We start from the raw sequence: 16723 nt of genomic DNA, 5'->3' as shown, positions 1-16723 counted from the left end.
CAGCTTTTCTGTATTTGTCTGGTTTGTGCTAGGAATCTATAATCCTGACATGCCTACTCCCAAGTCAGTCTTTACCCAGCAGCTTCCATCATGTTAGGACAGCTTCCATCACATTAGAGGTTTTTTTTCTATTTAACACCTCAGAGAAGGTTCTCCCCTCAAATACTCAATCATAAAAAGAGTGTGAGATGTTTTTGAAACACACACCTTTCAAGTTCAGTGTAAGAAGGCAGTCAAGTGGGAAGAATTTGTTCAGAACCAGCTGTATTGTCAGATGTTACATGAGGAAATGTTTTTGGTTAAATGGAACAAATGTTATTATATTTGTCTGTTTTCAAAAGTTGTGTTACCAAATTATGATGTAATTGGCTCCAGAGAGCTGAAGCATCATTGCAGCCTCTTCATTATTTAGCAATTCCCTGAAAGTTCCCAAGCTTCCATTTGCAGGGCCTCAGCACAGGTGGCAGGGCCTTTCTGCATGGTGAATTAAAGAATATTAGAGCTTATCAGTGGACTCAGTTGTCATTTAACAGCTTGAGGAAGAAGCAGTCTTGCAGGTCTTGGGAGACTTGGGTTCTACCCACAATTTCATTTTTGATCTTGAGCAGCTCACTTGATACAACTTGGGTTTTTTGTCTACCTATGAAATAGGGCTGATAACTTCTCTGAGTTACCAGGAGTTCTTGGAGACTTAAGGTTATGAATAAGATGAAGGTAAAGTGCTGAGAACTGGATGGGGGCCTTGGCTGACAATCAACAGGGACCCAAAGTATGACTTTCACAGTTTTCTGTGGGTGCCAGTAATACAGAAATACCCTGCAACGCACCAACTTCCATAATCAAATTGTTCTTTCTAATGAGTCCTTGATATAAGTTGTTTCATAGCAATGTAATGGATTATTGCTGGATTTGACCACAGACTCTAAATCATAAAGCTGTAATTGTAATGTGTAAGACAGTGTCTGATATCTCTGGTTTATTTATTCCAATTTCTTCCCTCATGGGTCAGCTCCATACTTGTGGATTATTAACTCTTGTAAGTGCTATTCCTAAAAAAATCAAAGACTTGTAAATTAAAAGAGTTTTATATTGCTGTTATGATTCATTCAACTTTTATAGACCCACCGAAGACATACACCCAGGATGGAGTCTGCTTGACAGAATCCGGCATGTCTCAGTTACAGAGCCTCACTGTTACAGTACCGAGAAGAAAACGGACGAAACCAAAGCTTAAACTGAAGATTATAAATCAGAACAGTGTGGCTGTGCTTCAGACACCCCCAGATGCCCAGTCAGAGCACTCAAGAGATGGGGAGATGGATGACAGTAGAGGTAGCAGTCTACTTTTGGCATGTCTTGTAGCTTGGAGTGTTGCAGTACCCGTGTGTATTGCAAATATCCCTGGGAGTTTTTATTACACTGATACTCCTGTGTTCTGTACAGAATGTTTTATGGAAATTTCTTGAACAGTAGTCACAGCTCATTGTTGTCCATTTCAGGAATTTTCCTTGTTGTTCTGTTTACGGGTCATCCATCCTATAGGAAACTCACCTTTCTAGGGCTGCCAGCACTGGAAATAGGAGATGATTTTTTGTCTAATCTTTGGGTTGCCTGTGGAAAACATTGCACACTCACAGAGTACAGGTGTACTCAAATTCACTGCAAACTGTTTGAAAGTGTTGGCTCAGCAAAGCAACATCTGTGTCACTGAGAGGCTGGTATTAAAATCAAGTGGGAAAGTGCAGTAGTTCTTTGCTGAGAGTATTTCTCTTTTCTGAAAGAAGTAAGGTAGGAGTCAGTGATCTGGGCTAACACTTGCTGTGATCTGCCTGTGTGTGCTGAGGAGGGTGATGGCACAGTAGGGGTTAATCCATGGCCTGGGACAAGGCTCCTTCCAGTGGCAAGTGAGAAGGTCATTGCCTTGGGTTATGTAGGTGTCTCTGGAGAGGAACTGAGGCACACAGGCACCCCACCTCCCCACAATTCTGTTACTGCAACACTGCCTTGTTAATCAGGTTAAATGTCATAAGAAGCTGGGTACTTCAGCCATCAGTGAAGTTTCAGTGTTAGCTTGTTGATAGAAGTGTTGTTCCTGTTGTTTGATGAGCACATTCTTACCCTCTGTTGTTGACTAGAACTATTCTTTACTAAAAATAGCTTCCTTTTATTTCTTTATAACCTTTTAAACAGTTTGTTTTTCTTTCATGTCTTGCAGTATTCACAGGGTTTGGTACATCATCCTAGCATTACATGGATTCTGAAATTTCATCTCATATTTTCATATTCTCCATCAGCTGGGTTTTTGACAGCAAAAAATGCTTTTGAATTTGGAGGCAGCTAGTCACTTCCCTTGTTCTCCTTCAGTGGTTAATAATCTTTTCTTTTAAAAATGTGTGCCTGTTTTCTACATGATTTTTTCTGACTTATCTGCTTGTTGGCTTCTATAAGTGGTAGGTCTTTACCAAGTAGATAACAGGATATATAGATGTGATAGCAGGATATGAAAGGGGGAGCCAGAGCATCCACAACTTCAATTTCAGTTCTGATCACCTCTTTTTGCCTTTTTGAGAGATAAAGCACATTCATGTGTGTGATGGGGACAGCACAGTGAGTACATGGAGATAGGTTGGATTTTCTTGAAGCTCTGGGTGTGTAGGGCTCTACTCTGGAGAGGGGATCAGTGTCTATCTCCAAACGTGGAATTTTTGTATGAGCATCAGCATGAATAAAGCTGTGCCATGGCTTTGATTGGAGTAACACAGTGTAGTAATACCAGGGAAAAAGGAGAAGACCCTCACTTTGGGTCTTGATGTTCAGATGGAAAAAAGAGGCTTTATCTGAGAAAAGTGAGCTCATGGAATTTTGTTACCCTCTTGTCTGTAGGCTTGCATCAGGTTCAGATTTCACTGAATCTTCTACATTTTATAGTCCACTTGAAAGTTGAGCTTGCTTTGGGAGCTTCAGCTTGGTGGCTTTGCCATCCACTCGCTTTGTTGGTGGAACTCAGTGAGGTGTTTATCAGTGGGAGAGTCTGGGCCATGGCCTGGCCTGTGCAAGAGTGAGGGTTGCAGTTCTGCTACAGCAAAAGTGGTGTGGAAGAGTCCAGCTCTGTTAGAACAGTATTTCTCCCTCTTACAACTGCATGGGGTTTTACTCCATCTAGAATTGTACACCTGTATCCAAAGCAGAACATGAGAATTCCAGTATCTTTTCAGGGGTGAGAGCATATTTAACATTTCAGAAGGTTTATGATAAAATGAAGATGCAAGGTCTTTTTGGGGATATCAAGAAGAATTCGTTCCCTCTCCCTTCAACACCAAAGGCTTTTTAATGTCAACATACTTTACATCTGTTTCTCCCCTGCTTTCCCACAGAATATAAACTCTAACTTTGAATTATAGTCTTCATCTTCAAGGCTGAGTAATTCCTTTGGGCTGAATTTTGTATTATATAAATCAAATTCCTCTTCGTGGATCAGTCTGCTTTCAGTCAGTCACAGCTTCAAGTCATGAGCCCACTACACTAGAAGTCATTACATTTTGCTTTCCAAGTGCAGGCTGCAGTTTTTGAGTGTATTCTCAATTAAAAAAAAAAAAAAAAAAGCCCTGTCAAAGAAAACTGAGGAGGACAGTGAAGAAAAGGAAATTTATCTTTGTAAAACTGGGTCCTTGATGGAACAGCTAGAGATTGCTCAGACACTTAGCACAAGCTTCCAAAGGAGGTACCAAAAACTTTCTCTGATTTACATATATTAATTACAGCATTTATTTACTGATTTTGTCTAAACATCATCTCATAGGAAATGTGTGTATAGTTAGGATGAGTTTCCCAAAAATGTCCAGGGCTTATGATTATCTGTCACCCTTTTGAAAAATCTGTCATTCTCAGCCAGTTTCTCATAAAACAGTCAGATGTGGAAATTTTGGAAAAAATAATTTTGTTTGGCTTTTCCAGTTAAAGTTACCATTGCCTCTCTTCTGCAGAAGGTGACCTTATGGATTGTGATGGAAAATCAGATTCCAGCCCAGAAAGGGAAGCTGTGGATGATGATACCAAAGTGGCTGAAGGAGCTGATGGGATTAAAAAAAGGAAGCGAAAACCATACAGACCTGGTAGGATAAAGTAACTTAGATCATTGTGTGTCCATTGCTCATTTTTTTCTGTAGAATTACAAAATAAAAAAAAAAAAAGAAAACACCATGCAATTCTGAAGTATTCTATTGCTTATTGATGACTGTAGATTTTTTCCCCTATTCTGTGTAAAGTTTCCTTTTTTGTCAAAACACATTTCCAAAGGTTGCTGGTCAGCAGTGCACTTGTTCTTAGTGTGCTTTTCAATTACTTGTAGTAGTTCAGATCTACACCTTATTGATTCTTAACTTATAGGAAATTGTGCTGTATTTCTATAATTGTTGAAGGAGAGTTTTTATGTGTGTATATATATGGAAATATCTGAACTTCAGACAACTTCTTGCAGTTATTTTAGATGCTTTCTGAAATACTTTAAAAGAGTGGTTTACCAGGTATACGCAGATTACTTCTGACAGGTGAATTTTAATGAATTCAGTTACTGGATGAATTCATTTATTTTAATTTCTTTGTGCAGTTGACTCTTAATTATCCTGACTGAATTAATTACCTGTATGTCTTGGGTGCACAAACAGTTGAGCTGTATCCACACAGAATACATCTATTAGTTGTCCATTAGTTTTCTGCAGCCAACAATTCCTCTGAAAAATGAAACAGATCTGTATCTGATACATTTAGATCCATACACACCAACTGCAAAGATCAGGAACTCTGCAGTCAGTCTCTAGTGAAGGATTCAGGAGTTCCAGGGCTCTATGATGTTGATTAATTATCTTTTTATTTGGGATATGTCCTTCTCTGGTAGCATCATTTGGAGTGGTAGCCCTCTAGAGCTATTTGCAGAGGATTTTTTGTGGTCCTTTGAGGTTCTTTAATAGGTTTCATTTGGTAGATTGACAGCTAATTCCAGCAACTCATCAGTTTGCCCCAAGGGAGGGGAAAACCAACACCTGAAAGTTGCCAGGTTTGGTGATTTGAACTTCTTGTGGATGGTCTATAGTCCTGAAATTCTGATCATTTTTCATTACATGTGTACCCACTGGGACATAAAAATTCAGAAATATCTCATAAAATTCAAAATGAAAACTCATCGAGTATCTCAGATTCATTCTTAGACATCTAGATGCAGCAGTCTCCTTGACCTGCAGAGTAATCTTGGCTCTCATTTGTACTATGAAACACAGTTTTTATTCCATACATTGAATTTTTACTTCCTTGTTCAGGTATTGGTGGATTTATGGTACGTCAGAGGAGTCGTACGGGGCAGGGGAAGACAAAAAGATCTCTCTCCAGGAAAGATTCTTCTGGATCTGTTTCTGAACAGTTGCCTGGCAGAGATGAAGGTAAGTGCAGGAATTTGGTGTTAAGTGTTTGTTCATGCTTAATGCAGTAAAGCAATACAGCTCATGAACAGCTCATGTATGTTTGTCATTATGGCTTTATGAATTCAACTGAAAATACCCATTCCTGCATAGCAGAATTTCAACAGAGCCCATTATGTACAAAGAAACTGAAACAATGAATTGCAGGCTGTTGTAGGAGATAAATAGTGAGAATTATTATTATTATTACTATTATTGCTGTGTTAGATTTAGAGCAATCCTCTTTCTCCAGATGTAGCCCTGGTCCAGAGGTGTCTTCTGGACCATCAGTTTTAATACTCAGCAGTGTTTCATGTTCCATGAGTGTGTCTAATCAATTTTTATAAATCTGTTCATGCTCTGGGAAATCCTTTATTAGAGAGTTTAGTCATATGTTATTGCTGTATGAAGAAATAATTCCTTTTTATTTTAAGCCAGATATGAGATATCTGATATCTGAGAGTTTCATAAGCTGTCTTCATGTTTAATGTTATGAAAGATTATTTTTTAAAAGTCATTCATTCTAGAAATATTTTCTAGATGTATATCATATTTCCCCATCAGTGTTGCCTTTTCCAGGGCTGAAGAATCCTTGACTTTGTTGGGTGCCTTTTCCCATGGCAGAGCCATTTCCATACCTCTGACACTGCAGTTCTCAGTAGATTGGGCACCTAACAAGAAGTCAGATTTTATTCATGGGCCTTTTTCTCTTTCTTGCTGTGTGTGATTAGACTAAATTATTCCATCCATCTGAAGCTGCTCACACTAATCTAGAGGGTGTTGAGGTATCATTCAGGAGAGATGTGGAATATGTTTAGTTCAGAGCCTATTCCCTGGTAAGTCAGTAGAAGGAGGCAGCTGCTTCTGAAGGATGGCTGATACCACCCCAGTTAAAGACCCTGGCCTGAGATTTCTCCTGTCACTCTCTCCTTTCTGTTTAGATATTGGTTTTTTTACCCTTTATAGAGCCAGATCAGTTTCTTGCTGTAGATTGTACAACATGGTGGGGACTGGATCTTTGCTACAGCATCAAGGCAGTGTCATTAAAATCTAACATTCAAGCATTGTCTGTGCTTGTATTTGTAAAACTACTTCATAAAGCCAATAAACATTTCGTTTATCAGTGCAGCTAGATATTCTGATTAAGTTCCCAATCTTGGTATAGTGTCTGCTTTCTCGTCAATATTAGTGTTACAGCTGTGTTTCTGCTTTGTAAATAATGTTTCAGTGTAGCATACTGCCTTATTTCAGGTTGTGCTGAAAATGTTGTATTAGATCTTTTCATTTGCATAGGGGTCTGCTCCTTTAAGTAAAACTTTCTTTTTTTAAATTGGCTAAAAAGCTAATTCCCCATTCTGGGTAACACTAACAATGCATGTCGTTAAAAAGGACTATTCTTAAACAAGTATTCTTCAGTTGAAAGTTGGAGTTTCTTTTTGTGCTCAGGCACAATTGCTAGTTGAGAAAAATACAAATCAGCTTGCCAAGAGCCTCCTCCTCAGTGGCCAGTTCTCATCAGCTTTACCAGGATTTTTTGCACCCTTGTCACATCCACTCCTTTTCTCTGTAAAGCCTCCCTCTCAGTGCAGAGGTCAGTGCTGGTGAACCTCATTCTACTCATGGTCCTCTGGATATCCTGCAGGAGATCACTGCACTACAAAGCAGAGCTGATTTTATTATCATGATAATTCAGTTTCTTAAATAACTTGCCAGAGTCCTTAACATCATGTAATTTGCTTTGGCAAGACAGAAGTAGCAGAACTTGAAAAGTTCTGCATTACCTGCAGTGTTTTTCTTGCTCTGTTGTAATAAAGTACTGAATGATTGATGAGCACTGTGTGCTTTTGTGTTTATTAGAAAAAGCAGTGCCACTTTGAAATATGACAGCTGAATAAATGTGTAGTTTTTCTTGAAGGGCTTCTTTACAGATTTCTTTTTCTAGGGTGTTCATTATTGATATGATAGTTCTTTCTCAGATTTAAAAAAATAAGTTTTTTACTTCTAATTTGAGGAAAAAATAGTGTATGAAATGAAAGGTGGTTAATGTGTAACTCAGCATTGATGACACTGGAGATACTTCTTGAGTGGAATTGTCGTTTTAAATACCTGGTTGAACAGCACCTATAATTTCTGTCAAATTGGCAAATTCTTAGCTTGCCTGCGGAAGTTGAAGGTCTCTGTGTCCCTGGGAGGTACAGCAGTGTTGTGGCTGGTGTCACATCTGGCATTTCCTGCTGCCAGAGCCTGGGTGGTCAGGGCAGTTCACAGCTGGAGAAAAGCCACTTTGGAATGCATCTGGAGGGATGTGCAGTAACCCACACACCCAGAGGTGGCCAGATGTGCTGCCACTGTACCTGCAGAGCCAAATACTGAGTGCTTTATTTACTTGTGCCCGGGTGTTCCTTTGTAGGTTGGACAGAGCAGCTGCCAGACACTCCAGTTGAGGAGTCTACCCCAGCTTCTGAAAGCACTGAGAAAATCAAAAAGCGTTACAGGAAAAAGAAAAATAAACTCGAAGAAACCTTTCCTGCCTACCTGCAGGTAAAGCTGGTGGTCTGCTCCTTGTGTTGTAAATCTGTTTAAAAGCCTACTCTTCATGTTTGTTTCATAGTTCATTTAAACCAATAATGGTTTCTTTTCTGATTCCAAAATTATGATTTAAATGAAATGGGTTTACTGTAAAGAACGTTCATGAGCTTGTACAGGAAACTGTATATTATGTTAAATCTCCCAAGATTCTGGGGAATCCTTCTCAATGTATTTGGATCTCTCCTTGTTCTCAGATGAGATAGGGTGGAAAAATTATTCTTTTGCTCTCTGAACTGCCACATGGTATTTCCACATTCAGCCCTGTAGAATGTCTTAGCCTGATGAGGCCACTTCCTCAGCTTCTCATTTTGCTTTTTGAGGATTATAGAACATGATTTGATAAAGGAAACTTATTTCCTACAGTTCTATGGATTTATATGTCCTGCATCTCCCTACCACAATAATGTCTGCTCTTCCCTCCTTTTGATTTCATGATGTCCCTGGCATGTAAGAGGCAGCAGCAGTTGGGGATAATAACCAGGATATTACAAACTGGCTGGTATATATATATATATATATATAAAAAACTTATTTGGCTTGTTCTTCTTCTCAGCCATTTTATTCATGGTGAAGGGAACTTGCCAAAGTTTCAACTTTCATTGTTTTGTAGATGTTCACCAGATGTCATAGTATGAACTGTATTGGGATTGAAAGCAAAAGCTTTACAGAGAGGCAGAACATTTTCTCTTTAAAAATAGTATTTCATAAGTGGGGAAGTGACTTGGAAAATAAATACTTTAACAACATTTCCTTTGGACTAATAAGGATATATATTTTTAATGCTTGTTTTACTCCTGTAAAACATAGAATATTTCTTAGATTCTTCATTAGTATTACAGTAATTGCTGCTGAAAAAAATCTAAATTTAGATTTATTTTGAGAACTGTATCCTAAATCAAGATTTTAAAGACAACATTGGAACATGTCCCAGCATGTTATATAATGAATACAGGTTGGCAAATTACTGAGTATTCAGGCTTAGGTGAGTGATAGCTGTTACATAATATTTTAAAAGCCACTTTTATAATGTAAGTTAAACATCTTCAAGTGTTTTGTTATTGCAGTTAGACATGAGGATGATTTTGTGAAATGCAGTGTATGGTGATTCTCAAAATAGAACCAAGGTTCTACATCAAGTTGCCCAGTAATGTGCCCCTTCTTCAGCTCTCCTGTTTGTGGAAGGAGAAATATTTTAAATAATAAACAAATTGTGATAGATAATAACACTGTGTGTCTTTCTGTGTAAGCTTAAGGCATTAATTTAATCCTAAAACTTTGGTAATGTAGCTTCCTCAGGTAAGTTGTAGCCACTGTAGCCACTCCTCATAGCCTGCAATAGATATTGCCATACTGGAATGTTTGTGAGACTGAGACTGTGCTTTTATATTCTTACTAATCCTTGGCTTTTAATTTTAACTTTGTCATTTACTCCAATTTTTCAGTCAATACAGTGTTCTTCCTACATTAAATCATTTTGTCTTCTTTGCAGGAAGCTTTTTTTGGGAAAGACTTACTGGATACCAGTAGACAGAACAAGATGAGCCTGGAGAATTTACCTGAAGAGTCACTTCCACTTTCATGTAAAACAAACTTGGCCACCAATTTCCTGGATCCTTCATCTGACCCCCTTCTTAGCTCCACCTCCACTCCAGCTCAGGCAAAACTGGGACCTCAAGGTATACAAACCTGAACTTAGTGATAACTCAGTAGTTTGATTTTATTGTGATGACTGGGGCTTGTCCACTCTATTTTCTTCTTTCCTCACATGGTTTTCTGCTGTATTTCTCAGCATTCTATATATGAACTGTCCTTCTGAGGTTAACTAACACTGATATTTAGTGATTTTCTTCTCAAGGGCTCCAGCTGTTTGAGAAGGAGCAGTGGATGACACAACAATTGGCACTTAAAGCAAATCTGCAACATCTTGACTGTAATATCCATGGCTATAAAATCCATGAAAATTGGCTCTGTGTAGGAAAAAGCATACAGTTCCTCATAGAAGAAAACATAGATACTCTCATTAAAAGATATTTTTAGTAGTTTAGTGAATACTAGTTAGATGAATAATATCATCTGTCTTTACTGTTTTAGATTATTTTAGGTTGCCAGTCTCCTTGGAATTTTTGTTTCACCATGTCCCTTCTGAACATGAGTGCCCTTTCCAAGTACAGTTTGTAGCCCCTAGGCAATCTTTTGCCTCTGCAATTGCAGAACCTTACTGAAGGTTCTGCTGAGAGTTTTGCAAATAGCCAGAGGGTTGTAAAGTGCTGCTGAAAGAGCAGCCTCACACAAAAGAGCAATTAAAACCTTACTGTCTGCTTCAAACTATTTTTTCTCTGTCTTGTGGTAAGTATATGCTGTTAGCTGGAGATGTCTTTATTTTAAGAAACTGTTACTATTTCTTTTGTGTATTAATTAATTTATGGCTTGTGTTTCAGCTGATCCCCAGTGTTTTTCCATCTATAGCTGTTAGCACACACTATCACAGTTCCCACTGTCCAGAGAGTCATTTGAAGAGAGGTCACCTATTTGTGGTTGTTACTCAGTGAAAATCTGCTAAATGAAAAGCAAAAGGCTGCATTATAATTAAACATTGATTCTTCTATGGTTGAAGTTGTGAGTAATGGAGAATGTAAAAATGTAACTTCCCTTAAGGTGAAGCTACTGGAGATGAAGTGTTGCATGGTCTGTATTTCCTTAGTTTCAGCACTACAAGAAGATAAGTTCACTATGACTTTTTTCCACCCTGGCTTTCTTTTGAAGCCAGAGAAATTCAACTTCAGAGGTCTTTCCTGGCCTATCCAGCTGCAAGCTTGAAGTCACTAATGTGTTCATGTCTTAGGGTAGTACAGGGGTTTAAAAATTCATGAAGTTGATGTTAATTTAATGGTCTGTTTTTCCAAAGTCTGAAAGTTTTCATAAAAAAGCAGAGTTGTCAAACTTTGTAGTTTCATCTTCTTTTTATTCAAAAATAAATAATAAAAAGGTGGCTATTAATAAATAAATCACCAGCAATGGCTTTAGTGGATAACCTACTGTCCTTGCCATTTGACATGTGAGACACTCAAAGGCTTTCTGGCCATAGGAACATTCTCAACTCAATTGTCTTTGTCAGTTCTCTTGCAACTGTGCAGATTTCCAGCCAGAATTGTGTCCAGCTGGAGCTGTTGATGTAGGTGGGGCACCAGTGGGTGAAGCCCCCTGCCAGTATTGATCAGTTCCAGTGCAGTTGGGAACTCTCTGCCTGTGACTTTCTGGGACACAGTGATTTCCACAACAGCATCCCCCTGTGTGAGAGGTTCACTGGCTAATTGCTGAGCTCCCTTCTGGCTGGAGCTGCAGATGAGAACAGTGTCCCAGGGCTGTGGTGTTTTCATCATTTCCACACAGACCTGGCTGTGGAGCAGGGACAGCATGAGCTGTTTGTTCCCTGCACTGGGGGGCTGCAGGACTGTCTTGTCACCAGCTGTGGTGTTTTCCTACACTGCCACTTCCCACAAGGATTGCTGACTCCTGTGGGAGTCCTTCCTTAATTGCACAGGTCTTTTCCACAAGGAAAATGTTCTTCTCTTGGAAACCCCACTTGTATAATCCCAGGATGAAGGGTTGGATATGTTTGTTCATCTTCCAGAGGGCTCTTAAGCATCTAAAGCACTGACCCTGCTCTGCTTTCCAGCAGGTGCCCAGCAGTGATGTTCAGGCTGCTCCTGAGCTGACAGTGCATTTCAGGGACATGTTCTGGCATTTATTTGTTCTCACACCTTAGTTAAGGGTAGCTGGACCTTTCACTAGCCAGGATTGCAGTGGTGATGGGAATTGGCAGAGCTGGACAGAAGAGGGATTTGGGAATCCTTTGTTTTTACTGTTAATTTCTAGAAACTGTGACTGAAGTGAGCTTTAGGCTCCCAGCCCTGCATTTTGTCTGACAGGTTGCTGGTTTTATTTTCAGTTAGAAACTCACTTTTCTTATGTTTTTATATCATGTGGCACTCTGTGCACTCTGTTCTGCATGGCACCAACCCTTAAATCACTTCCCAGTGCTGGAACAGAGTGCAGAGGTTTGCTCACAGGTTCATGGGGGAAGTTGGAGGTGTTGTTTTAGATCTGTTGCATTCTGAGGACTGTCTGCCTCTCTCTTGAGTTTCCTGACCTGTGTGTCCCTGATGAAAAGGAAGCCACTTGGTGAGGTATGTGCTGTGAAGGCTCTGGTATTGTGACCTTTCCTTTAGTTTGAAATAGCTTAAATTCAGTGTGTTTTTTCTGGAAGTACTGAAAAAGTCATCTGTTCAAGTGAGGTCTCCAGAGAATGCTAGAGAAATTGTCCCTAGACAAGAGGAGAGGAGTTGTCTGAGTCTTTGTAACTGATTCAGGTGCTGCTGGGACATTTTATGACTAAAATGTTACTGTGTGATTAAACATCTTGGGATGGCTGCAGCCTTGGGAGAGGCATCTTTATGATTTTAGAACTTCATAAATAATAAATAGCTGCATTTGAGGGATCAGGCTCACAAGATAGCATTAGAACTGTACTCTCTTAGAGATCCAGCATTACAAGCAAATTATTTTCCTTTTTGCTTTGTCTTGGCTTTCATCTCCATTCTGAAAAGAGTCAAATTAATGAGCACTATTGAGCTGTTTGTTTGGCAGCAGATGTCAACCAGCTATTGATTGTGATCTGAAGCAGCTGACTCAAGTGATTTCGTTGTTTCCAAGATAATATTTAACACACATGGAATTAAAACAAGGAAAAAATAGAAGAAAAAAAGTAAAAGCGTGCTTTAGATTAGATGTCTTGTGTGAGTTTCATGGATTAGAGACTCTATCCCTCTACTGTCACCAACACCCAAGTCTTTTTATAGACTTAACAAACTCCATTTTGAAAGCAGGATGTTTTTTCCAGCTTATTTCATCTGAAGGCCACTGTGGAATCTAATTTCCTTCATTCCTTGTGGAATTCTAATTTTCCTTCAGTTAGAGACCCTCAAATTTGAAGCCTGAATTTATTCATGGCCAATTTGTAGCTACAGGTGGTAAATTTGGAATCTTTAAATGTTAGATCTTTTCACCTGAGCTCCTCCCAGCTACTTACATAATATATTTATATTCACACTAGAAGTTGAATTGAATTGTCAGAAGGAAAACAATTATCTCAAAAAACCCAAACAAACTAAAAAACCCAAAAAAAGGAACCCACCAAACACCAACGACTAGGTTCTGTTGAGAGACTTAGATTTAACAATATTTTTTATCAGGTACCCAAATAACTATGCCTGCAAAGTGGTGTGGTTTTGAGGCACTGGTAGATAGTTTTGCTGGTATCAGTAGGAGCTGAATTTTGTTTGTACATTTAAATGGACTGGTCTGCACTGTCTTACTAATCCACCTTGATAAGAGGCAAATATAAAACCTGATTTAATTAGGGTAGTTTCATCTTGTCTGCATTGCAAAGGGTAAAAGTGAAGAATGAAAGTAGTAAAGGGAGGAAAAACAATTTTTGTTTTGACTTGGTAGTGGAAGAAGGGAAAAGGGTTGTCTCTGAAAATCAGCAGAAGGCATTTGTAATTCATTGTTAAACTTAGCAGCATGGAAAGTAACCTCATGATAGAAGTAAATCCTTGGCACCAGGCTCTGAATTAAGCTATATTTTTTCCTGGGGTAGTTGGATTGTAACAATGGGAAATACATCTGTATTTGTCTGAAATGTGTGTGTTCTTTGGCTTTCTGGTCCCTCTTCAACCTGGCCATATATTTGTTTTCCACATTATATATTTTATGATTTGTATTAATCCTTTTTTTTTTCTGTTAAATTTATATTTGCCAACTCATCATGTTTTATTGCTCTGGCAGTGATTGCTCATGTAGTCATGACAGTCTGCAGTTTTACTGAAAAATATTTTCCTCAGCTTTTATTTGTTTGTCAGACATTTTTTGCAAATGTTGCACATCTGTAATAGTCCAGAGCAACTAGTTAATAAAACCAGATGGGGCAGTTGGAGTAATTTCTCTCTAGTGAATTGGAGGTCAAGAAGATAATGGTATCCAGAATTTATTATTTAATATTAAAGAATTTATTGCTAGACCAGGCCAGTTTTTTCCTAGATGGCAAACAAACATGACATTTCTGTCTCTGGGTTTTACCACTCCATCAGGTTTTCTTCTGATTTTAAAAGTATCATCTTCAATTTCTATTTATTTATTCTTGCTTCTTACTCTAGATTTCACTTCCCTATCAGGGTGCAGTAACCAGTTGCTTCTGTATTAAGAAAGAGAGTAGTGGTAAAAGAAGTAACTAATTACCTTTAAAAAAACCCACTCCTTGTAGATTTACTGTGACCTGTCCTATATAAAACCCATTTGTTGACTTAAACATTCACAGGCCTTTGTGTCTCAGAGGTTGCAAGGTCAGAGTAGATTTTGGGGTTTTTTTCCCCCCTGGAATCATCTAGTCTTTGTTTCACATGATATGATCACTTCTAAAAAGACTAAACAATGTCAGCACGTGCAGGTGGCTCAGTCCTGGCAGGGAGAGGCTGCTGCTCAGCACAGTCTGACCCCAGGGACCTGTGCAGTTTGACACCATAGGAGACCCTTAGAGCCCATCTGTGTTTGGGGCTGCAGCTCCAGAACATCACCAGAGATGCAGAAATGTTGATTTTGTTCTTTGCATCTTCTACAGGCAGCACCGACGATCCTTTAGCTGATCTTTCTGAGGTCTTAAACACTGATGATGATATTCTTGGAATACTTTCTGATGATTTGGTAAAGTCTGGAGATCATTCAGGTATGTATGTCCATGGGGTCTCTCCCTATTGTTTCCCATTTTTTCCTCTGTATTATAGATGTATTTGTTGTACTGCATCTCTAGGTTCTGCTCTAGGTCATTTCAGATACAATTTTCATATCTTAAGAATACCTTGGTTTGGAATGATTTTGGTTTATTCTACCAAAAAAATGCCCAAACTTGTCAACATTTTGTTTTTACTTGGCTCTTTGCTTTGCTGCTTAAGAGAGGATAAAATGTAGCTGCTGTTGTCTCTCATACCTGCGTAGCTTTTTTCAGCATGCAGCTTTTTCTTTACTTTTTTTTTGTTTTCGTGTTGTAATCATCCATTTTATCTGGTTTGGGTCCTGTAGGTCTTGATTTATGCACTTTCCAGGTTGAGAACTCACCCTCCCCATTTGGTAAGAATCTAAACAATGGATGATCCATGGTTAGCAATAGCCCTCTTTTCCTAGTGGTTTTAGCTGAAAGAAGTGCATGTGTAGAAATTTCTTCTCCTTTACTGTGTCACTAATTCATGTTTCATTTTCCACTCTGTGGTGTTTGAGTCTAACACAACCTCTGAACTCTGCACTCTGCCTTTTAAGAGTCCTGCATCAAGTTTTGCTTATAGCTTTTGAAAACCTTCCTTAGTTTTTTGTGTTTCATCATACAAACCCATGCATTTTCTTGCTGCCACTGTAAATATTACTTCCCGTAGTAGTGTGTAGTTTTTATCATAATGGTATATTTTGTAAATGAAAAGCATTTTTATCAATGTGAGTATATAAAAGCATGATTAAAACAGTATCCTTTTGTTTTCACTGGATAATGGTTCATCACGTTATGTTAGAGACAGGTTGACAACAAGTAGAATGGAATGTTTCATTATTTTAAATTTGGGGTTATTTGGTAATTATTACAGAAATATTTTTTAAATACTAAAGGACGTAATTCTTTTTTCCCAAATTTTTCTCATTTGAGAGATTTATTGACTTGAGGGATGTTAGGAAATTTATGTAGTGAGTTCTGTTTTCTTAGTGCCAGCAAATCACTTTGATGTAACCCATAATATTTAGGGCTTGTTTTTGAAAAAGAAACTTCTGTAACTTGTTTTATTCTGGCTAGACCTCAACAACATTTCAGTAAATATTTTGTGTAATATTTGAAGTGAACCTTAAGGTACATGAGGATGAACCATGTTTACTACTGATGTGATTCTTTTCAAAAAGAGAAAAATAGTTTAAGTGGAACTATATTCTGAAACCTATACATTTGAAACCATGCTGAACCTAAACTCAGTAGTCTTACTTCCTGTTCTTCCAGTTGCATTATATTCAATTGACATTCCTCAAACAATGCAATAAACTGGAGGTAAAGAGTGGGAAGGTTTTTTTTACCTTTTCTAATCAGCGTTTTGTTTTGCCTTACCTTTCAAATATTAGAAAGTCTGGTTTAATTGACAGCTGAATTCTAGGGGAAGGAAACAGGAAATATGCTCTTTATTCAATATTAATTAAATTTGCAATTCATGTCTAATTTAATATTCTTTCTTCTCCAGCTGGATTGGATATTGGCCCCATCTCTGATGATCCTTCTTCCCTGCCCCAGCCGAGTGTCACCCAGAGCTCACGGTCACTGAGTGAAGAGCAGTTAGATGAAATCCTCAGCCCAGAGCTAGACAAAATGGTCACAGATGGTAATTTTTTTTTGGTCCTTAATCTTGGTCTTCTTCAGAATTTATGTAGAAATCATCTTTTCTTTTTTCTTTCCCCCAAATTACACATCCCTGTATTGTAACAGACCTATTTGGACTTGGTTGCACAATTACTTTCATTGCCTTGATGATTACTTACCTTGTGTTGCCTTTGCTTTGTCCAGGTGCTATTCTTGGCAAACTGTACAAAATCCCAGGTATGTGTTC

General features: G+C 38.4%; 1 protein-coding gene across 2 annotated transcripts in view; it reads left to right on the top strand.

Moving 5' to 3' along the window:
• KMT2C (lysine methyltransferase 2C) overlaps nt 1-16723 on the top strand; it is a 187666-nt gene that overhangs the window by 131882 nt on the left and 39061 nt on the right. For both annotated transcript variants that reach the window (XM_059469749.1, XM_059469741.1), the window contains 9 exons: nt 1120-1332; nt 3984-4112; nt 5313-5432; nt 7861-7991; nt 9529-9715; nt 14716-14820; nt 15174-15221; nt 16361-16498; nt 16681-16713. In XM_059469749.1, coding sequence (XP_059325732.1) covers nt 1120-1332; nt 3984-4112; nt 5313-5432; nt 7861-7991; nt 9529-9715; nt 14716-14820; nt 15174-15221; nt 16361-16498; nt 16681-16713 — 1104 coding nt within the window. The remainder of the gene's footprint in view (nt 1-1119; nt 1333-3983; nt 4113-5312; nt 5433-7860; nt 7992-9528; nt 9716-14715; nt 14821-15173; nt 15222-16360; nt 16499-16680; nt 16714-16723) is intronic.

The sequence above is a fragment of the Ammospiza nelsoni genome, chromosome 1 (assembly GCF_027579445.1).
Source record: "Ammospiza nelsoni isolate bAmmNel1 chromosome 1, bAmmNel1.pri, whole genome shotgun sequence".
NCBI lineage: Eukaryota > Metazoa > Chordata > Aves > Passeriformes > Passerellidae > Ammospiza > Ammospiza nelsoni.
Note: the sequence above shows the minus strand (reverse complement) of the source record. Positions and strands in the feature narration are given on the sequence as shown.